This window comes from Notamacropus eugenii, chromosome 2 (assembly GCF_028372415.1).
Source record: "Notamacropus eugenii isolate mMacEug1 chromosome 2, mMacEug1.pri_v2, whole genome shotgun sequence".
Taxonomy (NCBI): Eukaryota; Metazoa; Chordata; class Mammalia; order Diprotodontia; family Macropodidae; genus Notamacropus; species Notamacropus eugenii.
This window is the reverse complement of record NC_092873.1, coordinates 79,603,590-79,624,047: the sequence shown is the minus strand read 5'-3', so window position 1 is coordinate 79,624,047 and position 20,458 is coordinate 79,603,590. Positions and strand designations below refer to the sequence as shown.

The following is a 20,458-nucleotide window of genomic DNA, read 5'->3' as shown; positions in this document are numbered from 1 at the left end:
TTGATGGCACATGTATAAACTATATCAAACTGCCTATCACTTTCAGAAGAGAAGAAGTTCCAGGAGGAAGAAAAAATTGGAACTCAAAATCTTGTAAAAATTAAGGCTAAAAATTTTCTGGACATGTAACTGGGGGAAAATACTATTAAAATAAAATAAAAAATTAATCTAATATGTACTTTTTAAAAAGCAAAAAAAAAAAATACATAAACCCATGAGAGAGAGAGTCCTAGATCTCACCCTAAAGGAGAATTCCCCCAAATTCCTAATATAACAAACTGGGGTTAAGGATTAAGAAAGAAAACACTCTAGTAAGCTTCTTTTATAAGTCAAATAAGCAAAGTGGGAAGGCCTGCAGGAAGATAAATATATTGATACAATGTTGGTAGAGGTTTGAATTAGACTAATCATTCTGAAAAATAATTTGTAATTATGCTTTAAAAATTAACAAAAATATCCATACCCTTTGTTAGATTTCCTATACTAAGCAAATGCTTCAGGGAGATCAAAGACTGAAAATTCTCATATACACCAAAATATTTCTGAATATATCCTTCCATCAACATCTATTTTCTTGCAACAAAGATAGAAACATTTGTGGGCTGATTTTACTCAACTGGTTTTTTTCTTTTTTTTCAGTCTTTGTGGCAAGAAAAGATAGAATGGTGGAAATATATATTCAGAAATGGATAAAGGTAATAAAAAATTTTAATAGGGGTCTGACACATGTATAGTGTGTTGAGCTGATGCAACCATCTCTTCAGATTGAGAACCCTGGGGAAATGGTTTCCAAGAGGGAGAAAGGCTTTGAAGAGTGTTCAGTACACAAGTCCATGTGGCAAGGAGTCATTTGGTCCTTCTTCTCCTCTGACATCATATGGTCCCAGATAAAAGGGCCTGGGTCCTTGGCCTTTTCATTCTCTTCCAATCTAGGTACTAGAAGTGAAGTCTTCAATATTGAGGGTTTCAAAGGCCTGGAGAAAGAATCATGGGAATCCAGGAGTTGAGATCCAGGCTGGATTTGAAGTTAACAAGGTTCCAAAGAACAACTAGAGGTTTTTGAGAGTGACCTTTCTGATACCAGACCAGCAGAAAGATTCAACTGTGGACATGAACTAGGTGTGATCAATTCTCTTTAAGCACTAACTTGTTTTGTGCTTACTCCCCCTAGAGACTGAGGTGGTAAATGAGAGAGAGAGAGTACATTGTGGAGGCATTGGGAAAACTATTTGTGCTCTCTTCTTGCTCTATCTTTAAAATAAATGTCCCTTTATAAAAAGCTATTCAGTGTTAAGTGGCTAAATGGAACTGATGGGGTGCTTGGGCCCCAATTCTAAAATCACATTTCTCTTTAAAAATTACACTTCTTCCTAGCCTCAAAATACTATCCCAGCCCAAGGACACAGTTTGCCCCACCAATGACTGTTATCTCCTTTCCTAATATAGTAGCCAGCTGCCCCTATAGAATTTATTAGTCTGAACCAAACGTGTACTGACTGAACTGGCTGTGCACTGGGTCATAACAACATTTACTACTCACTGACGAATCATATGTATCCTAGACTTAGATATATGTATACTCCCTTATATTTGTCTTGTCTAACAAGACATTGATGAGAGCAGCTTGGTATTTCTGAGCCAGCCCTGACCACTAGTTGACTTAGTGACTTCAGGCCTCAAACCACACTTCTGTGTAGCTCCCCCTTGCATTATTTCCTGATGAATTTTGAGTAAAATACTTACACAGTAGATACCAAAAGTGCATGTTCCTTTAAGAACTGCCTACTCCTTAACCACTCCCTAATCCCACCCCAAAACACCTAGTTAGCATATTTGGCACATGTTTCCTATAGAATATCCTATATAAACTTTCTCTGTACTCCTTTAAGGCTGCAGGTCCCCTAAGAACTCTTGCCCCCTGAAAAGCATAATAAATCTTTACCTTGACCTCAACAATGCTTGAGTCCATGAATTCTTCTCCAGGGGATCTGCCCCCAGTACGCGTAGAACACAGCCAGTGGGAGCTCAAGCCAATGGCAGCAATAGATACCCCCAAAACCCCTCAGGGTGCCCTGGATCCCTGAGGAGTTATATAGATGACCTGGCCCTGAGAAACTGAAGTCTGAATAAGCACATTATTACAAAAACAAAAGTCATCAAAAATATAGATAAACCATGTAATGATTATTCTCTTTAAGTGGCAGTGAATCTTACCTCTCCAAAAATATGTTTAACAATTCAACAAGTGAGTATATTCTTACTTTTTAGATTAATTTATCTTGTGACCCATGAAATAGATAATCACATTTTCAAAAATGAAAAATCCTGGCTTTCTGAGTGCAGACTAAAGCATATTTTTTACTTTATTTTTCTTGCCTTTTTTTGGCAACATGGCTAATATGAAAATGTGTTTTGCATGTATATAATGGATTTCACATGTGTAAAGGATACATTTTTCTTGCCTTCTCAATAATTGAGGAAGGGGCAGGAAGGAGGGAAAGAATTTGGAACTCAAATTTTTTAAAGTGAATATTAAAAATAAATAAAAAATTAAAGAAAAAATAAAAGGAGTTACTGTAGATATTCTTACACATATAACTCCTTTTCCTCTTTGATTTCTTTGGGGGATAGGTCCCATAGTGGCATAGCTGGGTCAAAGGGCATAAAGAGTTTGGGAATTTTCTGGGCAGAGTTCCAAATTGCTTTCCAAAATAGCTGGACCATTTCACAGCTCCTCCAACAGTGCATAGCTGTACATTTTCCCCCCCACAATCCTCCAATGTTTCTCATTTTTCTCTATTATCAGTCATTTTGATCAGTTTGATAGATGTGATATAGAACCTCAAAGATGCTTTAATTTCACTTTTCTAATTATTAGTGAGATAGAACATTTTTTCATACAGTTGTTAATTGTGTAGATTTCTTTCTTTGAAAAATGACTATTCATATCCTTTGACCATTTGAATTGCTCTTAATCTTATCAATTTAAATCAGTTCTTTATATATCTTGGATATGAAATCTTTATCAGATGAACTTGCAAATATTTCCCTTCTAATTATAACTATATTTGATTTGTTTGTGAAAAAAGTTAATTTTATTTGCTCAAAATAAAATACTATTACTTGTCATAAACTCTTCTGTATCCATAGATATAAAAGGTAATTTCTTCCTTGATCCTCTAATTTGTTCATGATATAACTTTTTATATCTATGCCATGTATCCATTTGGAGATTATGATATGAAGTGTCAGTTGAAACCTTCACTGTCCAATTTTCTCAGCAGTTTTTGTCAAATAGTAAGGCCTCCAAAACTGAGAGCTTTGGGATTATCAAACACTAGGTTATTGGGCTCATTTGCTTCTATATATTGTGTACCACTGATCAATTTCCCTTTTATCCCATAGAAAATCATTTTAATGATTCTCCCTTTGTAGCACGGTTTGAGAATAGATTCTCTTTATTACCACTTTTTCATTATTACCCTTCGGGTTCTTGACCTTACGTTCCATCAGTCAAATGCTTCTGATAACAGTTAACTTACAATTTCTTATTTTTTTCAATCTTTTGATTATAATATTTCTTGTCTCATGGAGTCACTCATTTCTCTTTGTTCTAATTTTCATAAGTTTGTTACATGGTAAATTTTATCACTTTCTCTTCTAAGCTATTTTTCCCCTCATTCTTTCCTCCAAACTTTTATTTCATTCTTTTATATCTCTTGCTCATTTTTCCCCTCAGGTATTCATGTAGCCTTTATAGAAAATTCATTCTCCCCCTTCGAGGTTGTAGAATTAGCCTCTTTCTCTAAATTGGATTTTGGGGCATCTCTGGATCTATTGTGGTTTGTGTCTTCTGTTTACTCACATCTTAGGCATTAGAGCTTGAATTGGGGTTATATTCCAAGGCCAGGCTCTGATTTCTGCTGCACTTTTGGGCAAGAGAGTCTGCCCTGCTTGGTCTCAACATGGATCACTCAGTTTCCTGTGCTGACCTTCATCTCCCAGGGTGTGTCTATGCTAAGGGCACTAGTAGGTTTTAGGCTCCCTTGGATATTTGAGCTTCAGAGTATTGGATCTTCAAGGTATTCCATCCCGTCTCAGGACAAAGTGCTAAGGATGTCAGAATCCCTAGACCTGAGATGTTCCTGAACTGGTCACTGCCATTCCTGGCAACCATCTTGGGGCTTTTTTGGAGATGCTAACCACATTTGCTGCCTCCAGAAAGTTCCTTTCAAGTTACAAGTATTTCTGGTCTATTTCTGGTCATTCTGGGAGGTTATACTGAGGCTTTCTGGAAGATCCCCTTTCCTATTTCACATGGATTTCTGGTTGACTTGTACAGTTCTGGGGTGAGTGGAGTCATTTAATGCATTTTCTCAATGGATTTCTCAATTATTATTTGTTATGGAGTAGGGCTGTAGGAGCTGGGTTGAGTAGAGCTCCATTCAAGCAGTCATCTTGATCAGAACTTACCCCTACTCATTTCAGGTCATTCTTTGGCTTCCTAATTTCAAGGAATTATCCTGAATTCTTTCCTTACCTTCCAAGGAACACAGCATATCTGTGTAAGGTCTTTCTAGACCCATTTACTTACTTTTCCAGATTAGATCTGGTTGTTTCCTCTCTATATCTACCTAATTGACTTCAGTATTTTCTTGATCTCAATGACTCCACCTACCCCCACCTACCTGGGTGCCCTTGCTTCTTAGGAAAAATATGATCTCCAGGGCTCCAACTAGTCTTTACCACCTTATACCACAGGAAGTCCTCTACCCTTCATTGTCCAAGGGAACTTTCAAGTTCAAAATTATAGAATGCTGAAGCTTTAAGGTACCTTCATAGATCCAACTCCCAGTGCTTTTTTCTATTTGTTGTTTGGTTGTTTCAGTCATGCCCAACTCTCTGTGACCCCATTTTGGGTTTTCTTGGTGTGATTTGCTGTCTTCTCCAGCTAATTTTACAGATGAAGAAACTGAGGCAAACAAGGTTAAATGACTTGCCCAGTAAGTGTTTGAGGTCATATTTGAACTCAGAAAGAGGAATCCTCCTGACACCAGACCTGGTGCTCCACCTAGCTGCCCTCAAGGGACTTTCAGAAGTCATCTAATTCAACTCCCAGTGCTTTTTCTACTGTCCTAGAGGAAGAGAGGTCTCAACCTGGACTCTTCACTTTACATACTGGCTTGGTTACACTAGTATACCTATGCAAGAATGGAAGAAGGTATGGAAAAATCCTGTGTTCTCTCTTAACTGCTAGCACAGACTATAGGCTACACTAAAGCCCTCTTCACAGTCTCTGTTTCTACCCTGTCTCCTCAGTCTACTAGTATCACAGTGAGCAGAACAAGGGACCTGGAGTCAGGAAGACCTAAGTTCAAATCTAGCTTCAGATAACCATTTCCTGCAAAAGATTACCATTAAAACAATTCACACTTCTCAAATCAAGATGGCCCAATTTCTAACAAAATCTAAGAACTCCCAGATTATTAGATTGGTTAAAATATGGAATATATCAAGAGTAAAAAATAATAAATGCATCACCCAAAGAATATGCTGGAATGCATGAAATAGAAAATGACTTAGAACAAGTACTCCAGAAGATTGGGTAAATGCTTTTGGGGAAAATCAATGGGAGAATCTGCTTGAGAATCACACAGAATAAGAAAGCATGGATGAGTTGAGATACGCACCCATGGGGGAGGTAAGTACTCTCATCAGTGAGATTGCAGATTTGTTGAAATATTGATTTTTCTTATTCTATTAATGAAGGGTTAAAATTTCATACTATTCCTGACTTTTTAGTTATTTCTCTCAAGACTATTAGCTTTTCCTTTGTTGTTGTTCTCACCTCCATCTCTTAAAATCCTCAAAGTTTAGCTCAAGCACTATCTGCTATATAAATGTACTCCTGATGCAGCCCTTGCTATGTTTATTTTATTCATAGCTTCTTTACATATATAGAATGTATATATGGAAGTTCCGCACATAAATCTGAACATATTATTTCCCAGGTACAATGTAAGCTCCTTAAAAAAACAATTTCATTTGTGTCAGTGTATTTCTAGCAACTAGCATAGTTTCTAGTTTGTGCCAGAGAAATACTTTTTGACTGATTATTGATTTTGTTATAGTTCTAATGTATCAGTTCAACTTTGCCTAAGACCATCCATTCCTGCTTCCTTTTGATTTGCTGGCTACCTCATCAATTTGAAATTATCCCTTTATTTTGAGTTTGGCTGAGTCTTTCTGGGTTAAATGTTTCCAGTAAACAATATGTTTTTGAACACTGCCATTCTACTCAAGCTTCTATTCCACTAATTCATTTCTACTTAGCATTATATGCATTAGGCGTAAGTATTCTGCAATCATTTGTTCAGAAAAAAATAAACCTCTGTGACCTTGGGCAAAATTAAGTTCACTTAACCTCTTTGGTCTTCAGTTTCCTCACCTGTAAAATGAGACTAGACTTAATTACGTCTAAAAAGTCCCTTCTAGCTTTTAATCTGTAATCCTATAATTCTATTAATGTACACATTCTTAATATTTTTCCTATTGACACAAATATAACTAAATACTTTTTAAACCCTGTCTTAAACTAACTACATAAGTTTATTTAATTTGAGCATGCTCTTTCTCAGAGACAGATCTTTTGCTCTAAGATAACAAAATCCATTGGCATTTTACTCTTCATTTTTAACTTTGATTCTCCATTATTTCTTTGTTTATCTAAAATATTCATTTGAAATACTCAGATTTAGCTAATGCCATAAGGGAGGTTGAAATTTTGTTACCTACTTTTTAATCCTAATATGAAAATTGAATTGTTTTAAGTGTTTTTCTTATTAGAAGCATAACTGTTGCTTAAAGGAGATCTGCACAACATACAGTCCGCGGGCTACTTGTACCACTAAATGAATTCAGGCAGCCCACGAAAAAAGTAGGGAATGTGAAAGAAAGTAAAGATGTAATGAATGTTTTGTCTATACCCCACTTAACCCACTTTCCCCACTAGTCACTATTGTGCCCCTCATGTAACTTGGCAGGTGGGATGCCACTGTGCACTATCTCCTGTTTGTCACATGACCTGTGGCAATGCATTCATGGTCAGTCTGTCTCAGACTAGAGATGAGTGAGAGTTGTATATTTTCACTGTTTTCAGTCATCATTAAATATAAACAATAAACAAGAAGAAAACCTGAAAAATTTATTAAAACTTGTACCACTTGGCAATTTTTAATTTTAATGTGATTTCATGATAAATAAAAATCATAAGAAATAATAATAATATACAATATAAATAATAATAAATTCATGATAAATAAAAATCTTAAGAAATAATAATAATAACAAAAACAAATCTAGCCTCAGACACTTGTACTAGCTGTGTGATCCCAGGCAAGTCCCCTAAGAAGAAGATGAGGGAAGGGAAGGCAATAGCACCAGCTTGTGCTAGGTACAGTGCTAAGTGTTTAATTTCTGTCTGCTTCAGATTCTTCATCTATAAAATGGGGATAATAATAGCACTGATCTCCCAGGGATGTTGTAAGGATCAAACAAGAAAAAATAAGTCAAAAGCTTTGTAAACTTTAAAATGCTATGTAACTGTTAGCCAAAACTGGTGGCAAAATCCCTTGACCCCTATTTGGGACATGGAGAATGGCATATCTTCTGGATTTGGGCCAAGGGTACAAGATAAGGGAGATCCTGTATCACTCCACTGAGCCTCTCTTGTGTTATTGCTATTTGAGGCTGGTCCTACTCCATGAAAATGAACCCTACCAGGAAAGGTAAAGAGACAGAGTACATGTTTGAAGGCTTCTGTGTGAAAGAAATAAATGGCAAAGTAATACATAAGGTCGGAGCTGGGACAAGAGCAGAGAGACTATTTAATCTTGTTCCTTTATTTTATATGAGAAATTGAAACCCAGAGGGGTTATATAACTTGTCCAAGCTCACACAAAAGGCAGTAGCAGATGAGTGAGGGGAGCAGAACCAGAAGTACATTATACAGAGTTACAGTTACGTTGTTCGATGACTAACTTTGATAGACTTGGCTCTTTTCAGCAATGCAAGGGTCTAAGACAACTCCAAAAGGCGCATGATGGAAAATGCTGTCCATATCCAGAAAGAATCAAGGAGTCTGAATATCGATCAGAGCATACTATTTGCTCTTTCTCTTTCTTGTGTTGTTTCTTCTTTCTTGTGGTTCAGTCCATTGGTTACAATTCTTCTTTGCAACATGACTAATGTGAAAATATGTTTAATGTGAATGTATATGCAGAGCCTATATCAGATTGCATGCCATCTTGGGGAGGGAGGAGGGGATGGAGGGGCAAAAAAATTCACAACTCAAAAGCTTGTGGAACTGAATGTTGTAAACTAAAAATAAATAAATACAAATAGGAAAAAAAGGTAGTAGCAGAACCTAACTAGAACCCTGGGCTCAAATGTTTGTTGAATGATTTCTGAAGACATTGGTCAAGCATTTTTCCCCTCTGAGATATTATATTAGCCTTTCCACCATCCTTCGTATTAGTTCACCCAATCCTTTTCCCAGTTTCTGTGCTAAATGGTGTCTCCCCTACAAGATAAGTCTCAGGCAAAAAATCATGCCCAACAGAGCTGGCTTTTATCAGTTGCCTTTCATCTCCCCATAGACCTGTGACTGGGGCTGTGGACTGCCTTCCTTCACATGAACATCTTAGCCAGATATGGCCTCCTCTGAAAGCCTCTATCCTTACATCATAGGATTTAAAGTTAGACAGCATGTTATTTGGAGTCAGAAAAATCTGATACTGTGAACAACCACAACATTTCACCAGAACTGGTAAGGCTTAAGCTAGCTAATTCTCACATACCCACCTGTTGAGGGCCAGGGTGGAGTGCTGTTGACAAGATCAGGAAAGACCTTTGGGGAAACTGTTCTTTGAGACTGTGCTCATTATTATCCGGAATGGCTCTCCATGCCCCCCAGATGTTGCTGTCTCTATAAGACAAACATGGGAACTACAGAAGACAAGGGATATGTAAAATAGATGTCCTCTAGGCTAACAGTCTTTAAAGACAATAGGACTGGCCAAATCTCTGGGAACTGGAGATGAGCAGAATCTCATGTAGACCTACAGTTTCTGTCTATAAATACCTTGACCCTCAGATCAATAAACGGAACTGGTCTATCTTTTCCCGCCTCCCGTGCCTCTTTTCTTCAACCACTTCACCGAGCAGTGTAGGGACGCGGGCCGTCCCCTACACCCACCAAGCCCTGTTGAGTACCAAAATGCTACATATCAGATGTGGGACAGTTTTAGTAAACTTTGTTCCAAGGTAGACTGATTTGGGACCCAGCTGTAGGGCCCTTTGAAGAGGTATAAAAACAGTTTTAAGACTTTAGAGGGGAGGTCCTGAGACACCAAAGAACCTCTTTGCTGACTGATTTTCATTTCTTGCTGGTGGTTTTTACCTGCTTTTATTTTCCTGATACTGCCTTTTACTTCCTTATGGATTGTATTTTACCTAAGGGATGGCAGGGGGATTTTTTTGGTGGTGATTGTTGTTTTCTGGTTTTTTGTTTGTCTGTTTTAATTAAAGGGATTTGAACCCTCAGGCTCTGTGTGACCCATCTCACAAGAAATGGAAACATAATGAGGCTGCCTTTCAAGATCACTACTAGCTGTAGTCATCTTAACTAGTACACATCGTGGGACTCCTTCACCTAAGAAGGTGCTGGAGCCAGTGTACAGCCTCTGAAGAATTGGTTATTAAATTCTCAATGTGAGTATTTACACTTCAGAAATCAGCAAGTGGTACAAATCAGGGCTTCATTTATTATTTTGTTGATTGTCTAGACTCAAGAAAGTGATGGATAAAATCTTAATAATGCAGATTAAACTTAAAAGTATGTCCTGCACACTTTTTTTTTTTTTACCAAAAGCTGATTGCTAAGCATTTACCAGCATGCCACTGTCTCCACACCCAGATATTGAAATTTTCAGAACTGACAGAGGAGACATGACCTAATATGAACAGCCATGTGGTAGCAGTGGTGGTAGTGCTAGTGGTGGTGAGTATGAACCCTGGTCACAGTTCCAGGTTGAAACAGAGTGCTTATGGTCACTTACAGACCAGAGTGCAGACCAGGAGAGTAGTAAACACACCTTTTCTTCCACCTTGTTAGAACTGAAAATTTACAGTACCCCCCAAACTAGCTCTGAAAACAACTGCACAAAAACCCTGAAGCTTAGGCAGTGTCTCCTCTACCCCTAGAGCAGTGCCCAATTTTAACATAAGGTTAAAAGTTAAGAAATTGACTGGAAAAATGAGCAAACAACAACAAAAAACGAACATGACCATAGAAAGTTGCTATAGTGACAGGGAAGATCAAAACACAAATTCAGAAGAAGACAACAAAGTCAAAACTGTTACATCCAAAGTTTCAAAGAAAATGAGACTTGGTCTCAGGCCCAAAAAAGAATTCCTGGAAGAACTCTAAAAGAATTTGAAAATCAAATAAGAGAGGCAAAGAAAAAAATGGGAAAAGAAATGAGAGTGATGCAAGAAAATCATGAAAACAAAGTGAACGTCTGGGTGGAGGCACACACACACACACACACACACACACACCACACCACACACACACACACACACACACCACACACACACACACACACCACACACACACACACACACACACACACACACACACACACTTTAAACAACAGAATAGGCCAAATAGCAAAAGAGGCACAAAAATCCACTGATGAGAAAAACTCAGAATTGGTCAAACTGAAAAAGATATGCAAAAGTTTATTAAGGAGAAGAACTACATTAAAAAAAAAAAAAACAGAATTGGCCAAATGGAAAAGGAGGTACAAAAGCTCACTGAAGAAAATAATTCCTTAAAAATTAGAATTGGGCAAGATGACTCCATAAGACAACAGGAAACAAGTAAACAAAATCTAAAGTTAAATAATAAAATAAAATGTGAAATATTTCATTGGAAAAACAACTGACCTGGAAAATAGATCTGAGAGGGATAAATTAAGAATTATTGAACTACCTGAAAGCTATGATAAAAAAAATCATCAAGTAAAACTGCCCTAATATCCTAGAACCATAAGGTAAAATAGAAATTGAAAGATTCTACCATTCACTTCTGAAAGAGATCTTGGATGAATACTCCTAGGAATATTACAGCCAAATTCCAGAGCTCCCAGGTCAAGGAGAAAGTATATTGCAAGTAGCCAAAGAGAAACAGTTCAAATATGGTGGGGTCTAACAGTTAGGATACCACAAGATTTGCCAGCTTCTATATTAAAGGATCACAGGGCTTGGAATATGAAATTCCAGAGGGCAAAGGAGTGAGGATTACATCCAAGAATCAGCTACCCAGCTAAAATGAGTATTATCCTATAATGGCAAGCAAGATGGGACTTTTTTGTTGGTTTTTTTTGAAATTCAGTTTCCCAGCCTTGGGCTAAATTGTGAATATCTGAAGGATTAATCTCCTTTGACATTAGGTGTTGAGGATCCTGGACTCTCATGCTTTTGGCCATTGAGCTAATGAGATGCCGAGGTTCAGCACTACATACCTAGGCTCTCTGCTGTGAAGCCAGTCAGGTAACTGCATGTGGGCTATACAGATGGGCTCAGACAATCACATACAATGTTCATGGGCTATGCACATGGGATCTCCTCACTGAGTCAATCAAATGCTGAGTTAAGCCATATATAAACTGGAAGATTAATTTCACTTTGGGGCTCACTCCTAAGAACTCTTGATGTCCTGAAGGATACTCTGGTAGTCGTTGTTAAGTGCCCCCTCCTCTATGGATGTGAACCCAGAAGAAAATGAGCATCGAGCATTGAATGTTGACTATTGAGCATGAAGAGAAAACCAGACAGAAGAAGAAAATGAGCATTGAGTTGGAACACTGAGAAGGCTAGTGGTAGTGGAAGTAGCAGCAGCAGCACAGACTTACTGGAGAAGCCTTCCAGTTGTGACAGTGAATTGAGCTGAAGGGTAGAGATCCACCCACAGGAAACCAGCTTAGTTTAGGCCCTTTTAAGAACTGTTATCAAGGAGCCTCTGGGATTTGCAAGTGAATTGAGGTGGTGGTGCTGATAATGTGTGTAAATATTGTTGCTGGCCTGGTAAGGTTTGTTTTCCCAGAGACAGAAACTGCAGGCAGGAGCCTCTGGAACCTGTGGCCAGGCAAGAGGAAAGAGAGCTTGGAATGGAGCAGTCCCTTCCCCTGTGAGCTAAAGCAAGGAGCAGGAGCAGAGAGCTGCTTGCATCAGGATCCAGGTAGGAGCCAGGAGTGGTCAGCCCACAGACCTGAAGGAGGAGCCATGGAGATCGGTTGTCAGCCCCGAGTCAAGATGAAAGCCTTGCAGCAAGGCAGGAGCAGTGAGAGGGCCAGGTGGGAGCCTGCAGCAGCCATATGAGGGAAAGGACACCCCCCCCCCCAAGAGGACTTTACTTGGACACTCTGTTTTGATTGAGGGGTTTGTAACCTACCATGACCTAGAGGTGGAATGTGTGCTATTCTCTGCTACTTCTGAACGAAGGTTCACCCTTCGTTGCTGAAGAAGACCATGCCATCAGAGAAATGATGACATGACTTGCATTTGACTTTGTTTTGAGTGAGGGAGGGCTGTGCAGGTCACCAGTCTCACTTCTCCTCTAGGGCCATCTGAATCCAGTGACCAGATATTCATCAGGATGACTGGAGATGACCCAGGATGAGGCAATTGGGGTTAAGTGACTTGTCCAGGGTGTTGTGCTAAGGAAGACCCTGGTCTGGGACCCCCTGATTATATAAACAAGTATAAGGTGAGGGCATGCTATGTTATATACTGAATGCAATGATATATGCTGTGTGCCATGTTACATACTGTGTTATGTTATATATTGGATGATGTGTTTCTTTTAAGGCCATATGACCACCCTGGTAATAAGTTGTTATGGATTCTGAATGTTATGCTTTAGTTTCTTGAATAAGTTTCACTTTTGAATAGAGTGTTTATTATACTGTGCCATTTGACCCTGTATATTCACAGCACCAGCCTTGTGTGTTGTGTTGATTGGCATTATAAATCCTTGTGGGGGGAAATGGATATTTAATGAAACTGAGGATTTTCGAGCATTTCTGATGCAAAGACAAGAACTAAATAGAAAATTTGACTTTCAAGTATAAGACAACTCAAGAAAAGTATAAAAAGGTAAACAGGAAAGACACCATTCATTTTGGGGTATATGATTGTGATGTAATACTATTGTACTCTTAGAAATGATGAGCAGGATGTTCTCAGAAAATCCTTGAAAGACTTACATGGACTGAAGTAAAGTGAAATGATCAGAACCAGAAGACAGCAGTATTGTACAATGATCAACTATGAATGACTTAGCTATTCTCAGCAATAAAATAATCCAAGACCATTCCAAAGAACTTACCATGAAAAATGCTATCCATCTCCAGAGAAAGAACTGATGGGAGTCTGAATGCAAATTGAAACTTACTTCTTTTTACTGTCTTTATTTTTCTTGGGACTTTTTGGTTTGTATTTTCTTTCACAACATGACTAATATGGACATATTTTTGAATGATTATACATGTATAACTAATAGGGTTCCTGTTGGGAAAAAGCCATGAAATACAGTAATAAGTGAAAAACCATAAAAACTTAAACTCTGTGAAAGGTGGAAGCCCACACATGGCAACCTGTTAATAACCATAACTTAGATATTGAATTATATCTTAGACACTAAGTCATAACTTAAGATACTATGATCTATGAAAGCTATAACGAGAATATTGTGACATATATGTAACTGGGATATGATTGATACACAAACTTACGTTTGGGAATAACATTGGCTTAACACCCAAGCTCACTACTGAGCAGAAAACCAAAAATATCATCCTATCAATAGTGATGCACTCTCTAGCTCCTCCTACCTTTGTTTTCTATTATTATTACAGTGAATTTTTGGAATTCTTTGCAGGGATCCACTAAACTGTCTGGCTGGCGCCCCAGACCAAAGATTGCCCCTGTTTTAAGTATTCATAATGACTGATTAAACTACTACCTATAATCAGTCTGGGGATACTTGGTCTCTTCCTTTAGTATCAGAAGAACACCCCATAGAGTTATGGGGAAGGTACAGGGATCCCCATCAAATTGCTTGCTGTCTCAGGAATGGGGGAGGTGAGGAAGGGAGGGAGAAAATTTGGAACTCAAAATTTTAGAAAACAAATGCTAAAAATTGTTTTTATATGTTATCAGGAGGAAAATAAAATACCAAATATATTAAAATTTTACAAAAATAAATGATATGCAAACAATAAAGAAAGAGAAAGGAAGGAAAGAAGAAAACAGGCAAAGAATTGGAGGCACTTATGGTAAAACACCTTCATAAGAAGTTTGGCCAATAAAGACAGGAGAGATGAGATGATGGTTAACAGGAATGGAAGGATCAAATGAGGGCTTTTTGAGGATGGAAGAGACACAGGCATATTTATGGGCAGTAGAGAAGCAGCAAATAGGGAGAGACTAAAGATAAGTGAGTGGAATGGTAGAGGGGACAATCAGTTGGAGAAGATGGGATGGAGTAGGATCCCTTCTGCATGTAGAAGGGTTCTCCTCGGCAAGGACATATAGCTTTATAAATATTTGTTAACCTGAAAAAAAATAAAATATTTTTATTTTTTAATATTTAATATTTATTTTATAAATATTTGTTAGTCTGAAAAAAATAAAAAGAGGCCACTGAAACATTTTTTAAAATGCACAGAAGAGTTGATAAGAAAGCATAGACAAGCAGACTAGTTTTTAAAGTAGCATAAGAACTTATTATTTAGGTTTTTTTTAAATAGGCAGCATGAAGTGGAAGTACATCATATCCTCTTTTGTGTTCTGATGGACATAGAGAATTTTTTTGGTGTTTAAATTCAGAATTTAAAAAAAAAAAAGAAAAAAGGGATCCTCAGCAGGCAAAGATAAGGATGGGAAGAGGAGTGAGGAAATTGAGGAAGGGAGAGTGATGCAAATATAGGCAAAAAGGTAAGAGAATGCATATCAAAGTGAAACCATGTTGAGTTCCAGGAAGGCCAACATCACCTTTTACCAAACCTTCACAGCAATTCAACTTGATGTCCCAGGTGTTGTAGGAACTCAGAAGGGAAATCAGTGAGGGCTGGAGCAATCATCAAAGTGGAGGTGGCAGTGAAACCAAAGTTAGATACTGAAGGATAAGTGGGATGCAGCTACTTGGAGAACATTATAAGCATTTTGTTGGAAAAGAAATAATAACATGGGCATGGAGACAGAACCTTAATAAAGACCCACAGAGTAAGTATGTAATAAATTCATCTAAATAAACATTTCATTGAATTCAAAGTTTAGTATAGCTGAAACGTACAATTATATATAGGACAAAAGGAATAAGGTTGAAAAAGGTAGGTTACTGTCAGACCCTATAGCCTTGATTACCAGGCTAAATGAAGTTTCCATCTGTAAAATGAGAAAACTATAGACTGTATTATTTTTTCCTTAGGTCCTTTCTAATTTTATCATTCTACAATTCTAGGAATAAATAAGTCCCTCCTCCATCTACCTTTCCAAGGAATCTCTACTACCTCATCTTAGGGAGAGGCAAATTCAGCATAGCCAGTCCCTCATCTGACCTCACCCTACATTACCAACTTTATTTCTTGCTACTTCCCAGGGAGCAACCAACCTTTCCTTTCAGGCTGCCCCTGTAGCTAACAAAACTCACTTCCTTGTCAACAAATGTTTATATTTCTTCCTCCTTCTTCCTCTTCCCAGCCCCACCTAAATCTTGGAAAGTCTCTGAATAGCCAGATTCTACCTACTTAACTCCTTCAAAATCCAGCTCAGGTCCCACATTTTACAAGAAGACTTCACTGACTGCTCTAATCTTTACTGATCCCCCACAGATTAGCACTCAATTTCACACCATTTTAAATAGAGCTTTCTAATTGCCTCTCAACTCCTGGGTAGAGGGTATTCCTGTGTTCTATCTAGGACAGTCACAGCTACATTAGTAACATAATAGGTGCTCTTTTCATACTTGACTTATTCCTCCATGTGACCAGAGGGAGGGAAGAGTATTTATTAGAGGGAGAAAGTGTTTTCCAAGCAAGGGCAGGTCTCAATCCACTTCTGAGGGTCACACCTGCAAAGGGCTAGGCCTAGGGCTGGAATGGGGAAACGTATAGAATCGGGGTAATGGGCAGTGGTGACACAGGGACAGAACCCTAAACAAAAGTGAGATGGGTGGAAGGAGAGAGCCCGTAGCTTTCTTTGTGTTCCTCAAACATCTGTTCTATGGCCTCCATGTAGAGCTTGTGGTACCAGTCAACCTCCTCTTGGCTGGGATTAGGATGATGGGGAACTGGGATGGGGCGGCCCACTAAAGGAGAAAAGGGTTTGTGGGTTAAAAGGAAACCCAGAAGAGGTGACCCTGGTACCCAGAGCAGCAACATCAGAGAGAAAGAAACTCACCAACAGTGGTAATAGGCACAGGAAAGGGCAATAGTCCCCAGGGGAAGAGGAGACCACAGCCCCAGAATATGCAGGGAGCAAAGCCTATCAGTCTCTTGAAAGCTTCCTGCAAAGTCCTGGGCCAGGATCCTTTCCCAAAAGATGCTTGCATGAAGATCTCATTCTCCCCAAAGGAGTATACAGGAACCAGAGAGGCCCTGTAGGACAGAGATTTGTTATTGTTCAGTTGTCCTCAGTTGTGTCTGATTCTTCACATTCCCGTTGCCGATTTTGGGGACAAAGACGCTGAAGTGGTTTGCCCTCTCTTTCTCATTTGCAGATGAGGAAACTGAGGCAAACAGGGTTAAGTGATTGTCCAGGGTCACATAGCTAGTTATTTGAACTCAGGTCTTCCTAACTCCAGACCCAGCACTTTATCCACTGGGCCACTTAGCTGCCCTAAGCCTCCATGGTATAGCCCTACATCCAGGGCCATTCTTTGGCGTTGATATCAACAAACTTACCCATGCCTCAGAGCCAGGCGCACGAACCCCTTGCGCTTACGTAGTGTGAGGCAATGCTTTCCCGGGACCCCATGCAGTGACTCATCAGCGCCCCCGACCATGATGACCACAGCCTGGCCAAGCTGGGGCCCCGACAACAAGAAGTCCAGGCTATGACGGCTCACTGCGCATAGTCCTGCGGACAGACTCAGACTCCAGGACCCGAGAGCTCACTCTTCTCCCCCAATATTCCCCCAACCCCCTTGCCCTAGGTGGAATGATGAGTTCCTTTTCCCTCCCTCCCCACCACAATCACGGACACACACACGCACACATGCATGCATGCATGCATATACACACTCATGATGTAGCCCCAGTACACCGATCTCGGAAGCCGTCTCCTCTCCACCACAATCACGAATTCACACATATGCATCCATAGACACTCACCACAGCTCATGAGGTAGTCCCGGTATACCGGGAGTCGAAAGAGGCCCGCCAGTCCAGCCACGAAAGGCCGAAGACCCGGGAATTGACGGGAAAAGCCGTTGCTCTCGGTGGCAAAATTACAAAAAGTTCCAGCGCACATGATCCCATGAGGGTGTGAGGCCAGCACATAGTTTCTGTCTGGGGGCAGTTCTGCCGTCTTCACCAGCTTTGCGGAGAAGGGATGTGTGTGGGGATGGGGAGCTGAGCAACACGGGCTGAAACACCAACACCGACCCCCGCCCGCAGATCTCTCTGGTTAAAAGCCTCCTTCCTGAGATTAGAGAACCCTTCCCTCTCAGCTACCCACTGGAATCCCGCCCCGCCCTCTCCCAGGAGCAAGCATGGAAATTTAGGAATTTAATCTCTACTAGCAGTCAAAAATACCCAAAGATCAGCCCCTGAAGGAATGGGAAAACCTTTTACCATCCTAACCTTTCAGCTCGAGAATTGCAGGTATTAAAATAGGCGTCGGCACAGGTAGATTACAGGCACACCAACACCCCACGACCACCTCCCTTTTCTTACGGTACCCCAGACACAAGTTTTATATATTAGCCCATTAAGAAGAGAGGATGAACGAATGATCAGAAGGACAGGGTGATTAAGGAGAGAGGGGCAGTATTAGGAAATGAGGGACAGGCAAGCCCAATATCCCTCTCTCACCTTGATGGGATAATAATCTCTAAAATGTTCCCAAACCTTGCACTTCCTTATCCACTCAAAGCGCCGACCTCCTGCGGAGAGGAAAGGGGGAGGTGGAGAGGTGTAGTCTGAGAGGCGCCCTTACCCCCACCCATCTCTCCCTCATTTTCCCTCCGTTTGGGTCATTCTTCACCTCTGTCCGGTGTGTCCCAGTCCAGATAAAGCCACGCCATGTAGAGAACTGAGAGGAACCAGAACGGCGTAAAGAGAAGAAAAATGAGAAGAAAGGAGAAGAAGAGGCCTGTAAAGAGACGAGAAGGGGTGGAAGTTGGGGGAGAAAGACCCTAATGTCCAGGAACTCACCCCTCCCTCTCTCTATTCATACTCTCCCCACCCCAAATGCCCTATCCCTTCAACCACCCAGATAAAGGCCAGTCTCACCCATGAAGAGGTAGGTGAGTACAAAATGATAAACGCTGAAGATTTCTATTTTCTGCTTCTTCAAGGTCTTCATGGTGGGAGACGGTGAAAGTTAAATCTAGCAGGGAAAAAAGTGACCAAAGGGAGGCTAAGGAATGAAATCTTAACGGACAGTGAAAGTAGGAAGGGATGGGAAGAGAGGAAGAAAAATTGTGGGCACTTCTCCCCAGAGGAAAGGTCTAGAGTGTTCTGAGGCTCTGAAATTTTCCCAGACTTTCCTTGTCTACACTTAAAATTAATCTTTGACCTTTGACTTACCTTTCTGGTTAGCCTCAGGGAGAAACAGAAAAAAGTCAGCAGTAGGAGGTACGGCACTGGAGGGACCAAGGTCCAACGTCCCTGAAGGCAGCTATTTAAACTAGGTAAGAAGCTGCACACCAAGGTGCTTACTGATGACTGAGGTTGGAGAGATCTTGTCTTTCCTGCTAGCTCCGTTTTTATGGATCCTGGACAACCTACTTTTAGATACGGATCTTAGGGGGATGGGTCAAGACGACCGAACTGGTCACCCCACCCACCCCCCTGCTCCCATCGAGGGCTTCTTGGACATCTCAGCTTTCCCTAACCCCCTCCCACCACACACGCATAAGAAAGACAAAAATTTTTTGTCTTGCCCCCGCCTTTTTTTTTCGGTCATAGAGGCGGGGCGGTGGTCTGGAAGATACCATTTCCCTCAAGGGTGGGGCATGGGTGAGTAGAAGAGGGCTGGACCTCGAACTAAGCAACTCCTAGACCAGAAAAAGGTGGCAGTTCTGAGATACTCCTTGAGTTCTTTGCAGAGCTGGAATGAGGCATTCTATCTAGTTTTTTTTATTAATATAATAATCATGGTAGAGATCGTTCATTCTTCTGTAAAGCCTACTGATCTGGTATTCCCCTTACCAGAATTTCCACCTTCCCCAAATTGTGAAGTCTTTTTCTTTATTCCACCCCTTGGAAAAGATAATTTAAAGCACATGAGTAGTTGTTGGAAGATTCGAAGTGCTTGGCAATAGGGTAGATCTCATAGATCAAGTCTTCCCATCAGATAATCCCATATTTACCAAGAAATTTTGCAATAAGGGCAATTCTCTGTTTCAGGTTTGTCAATGGAGTCATTCACAGACTTCACCTTTGGATAACCCAATGCCAGTGCATGGTTCCACAACCCTCAGCACATTAATTGAAGTCATATGAAGCTTAACAAAAGTACCATTGAAGATTTGGTGAAAAGGAAGAAACCTCAATACTTAAGAAGTTGAGGATTATGCCATTGATATCTATGATTCTCATCACAAAAACTAACTTAGTTGCCAGCTTTGTGTGCCATTCTAGCTGGACAGATTTTCCTTCTGTTCATCTGTCTGTACTCCTTATGGTAAGCTTTAGCTTTTTCATAGATTTCTTTTTTCCATATCTTATGGAACTTTTTTATAGCCGTCTTCTTCTTTGGGTGTCTGGCCTTCAGTATTTCAAAGGTCTTTCACTTTTTCAGAAGAGATTCTGGAACCCATAGTAGTTTCTTCTTTTCTACTACACTTACCATGATTACAGCCAGAAAAAAAAAGAGAGAGAGCGCTCTATATAGAGTCTTTTAAAATTATTATTATTTTTTCAACATTCACTTTTATAAGATTTTAACTTTCAAAATTTTTTCTCCCTCCCTTCCTCCACTTCTTTTCCCCAAGATAGCAAGTAATTTTATATAGGTCCACATTAGTTATCTTTATAGAATCTTTGCAAGCTCTTCCACCTTGGCTCTGCTGAGGATTGGAGGCTCCCACTTTGAGACAAAGGTTTGACGCACACAGAGCCACTCAACCTCCCCCATGACACTCAAACACCCCTGATACAGGGCT

At 40.0% G+C, this 20,458-nt stretch overlaps 1 protein-coding gene and 1 pseudogene across 2 annotated transcripts; both read right to left on the bottom strand.

Moving 5' to 3' along the window:
• Nucleotides 1-15,360: 15,360 nt before the first annotated feature.
• MOGAT3 (monoacylglycerol O-acyltransferase 3) lies at nucleotides 15,361-19,283 on the bottom strand. 2 transcript variants are annotated; one of them, XM_072641344.1, is made up of 8 exons: nucleotides 18,879-19,283; nucleotides 18,582-18,678; nucleotides 18,334-18,441; nucleotides 18,162-18,232; nucleotides 17,460-17,664; nucleotides 17,031-17,205; nucleotides 16,528-16,724; nucleotides 15,361-16,435 (listed from the first exon to the last, which is right to left on the bottom strand). In XM_072641344.1, exons 2-8 carry the CDS (start codon nucleotides 18,652-18,654, stop codon nucleotides 16,281-16,283), a joined length of 984 nt encoding a protein of 327 aa, XP_072497445.1. In that variant the 5' UTR covers nucleotides 18,655-18,678; nucleotides 18,879-19,283; the 3' UTR covers nucleotides 15,361-16,280. The 2 variants fall into 2 exon arrangements, with proteins under 2 accessions (XP_072497445.1, XP_072497446.1); XM_072641345.1 differs by having other exon boundaries at nucleotides 16,094-16,435; nucleotides 18,198-18,232.
• Nucleotides 19,284-19,539: 256 nt separating this feature from the next.
• Nucleotides 19,540-20,145, bottom strand: LOC140523566 (large ribosomal subunit protein uL30 pseudogene; annotated as a pseudogene).
• Nucleotides 20,146-20,458: the final 313 nt, after the last annotated feature.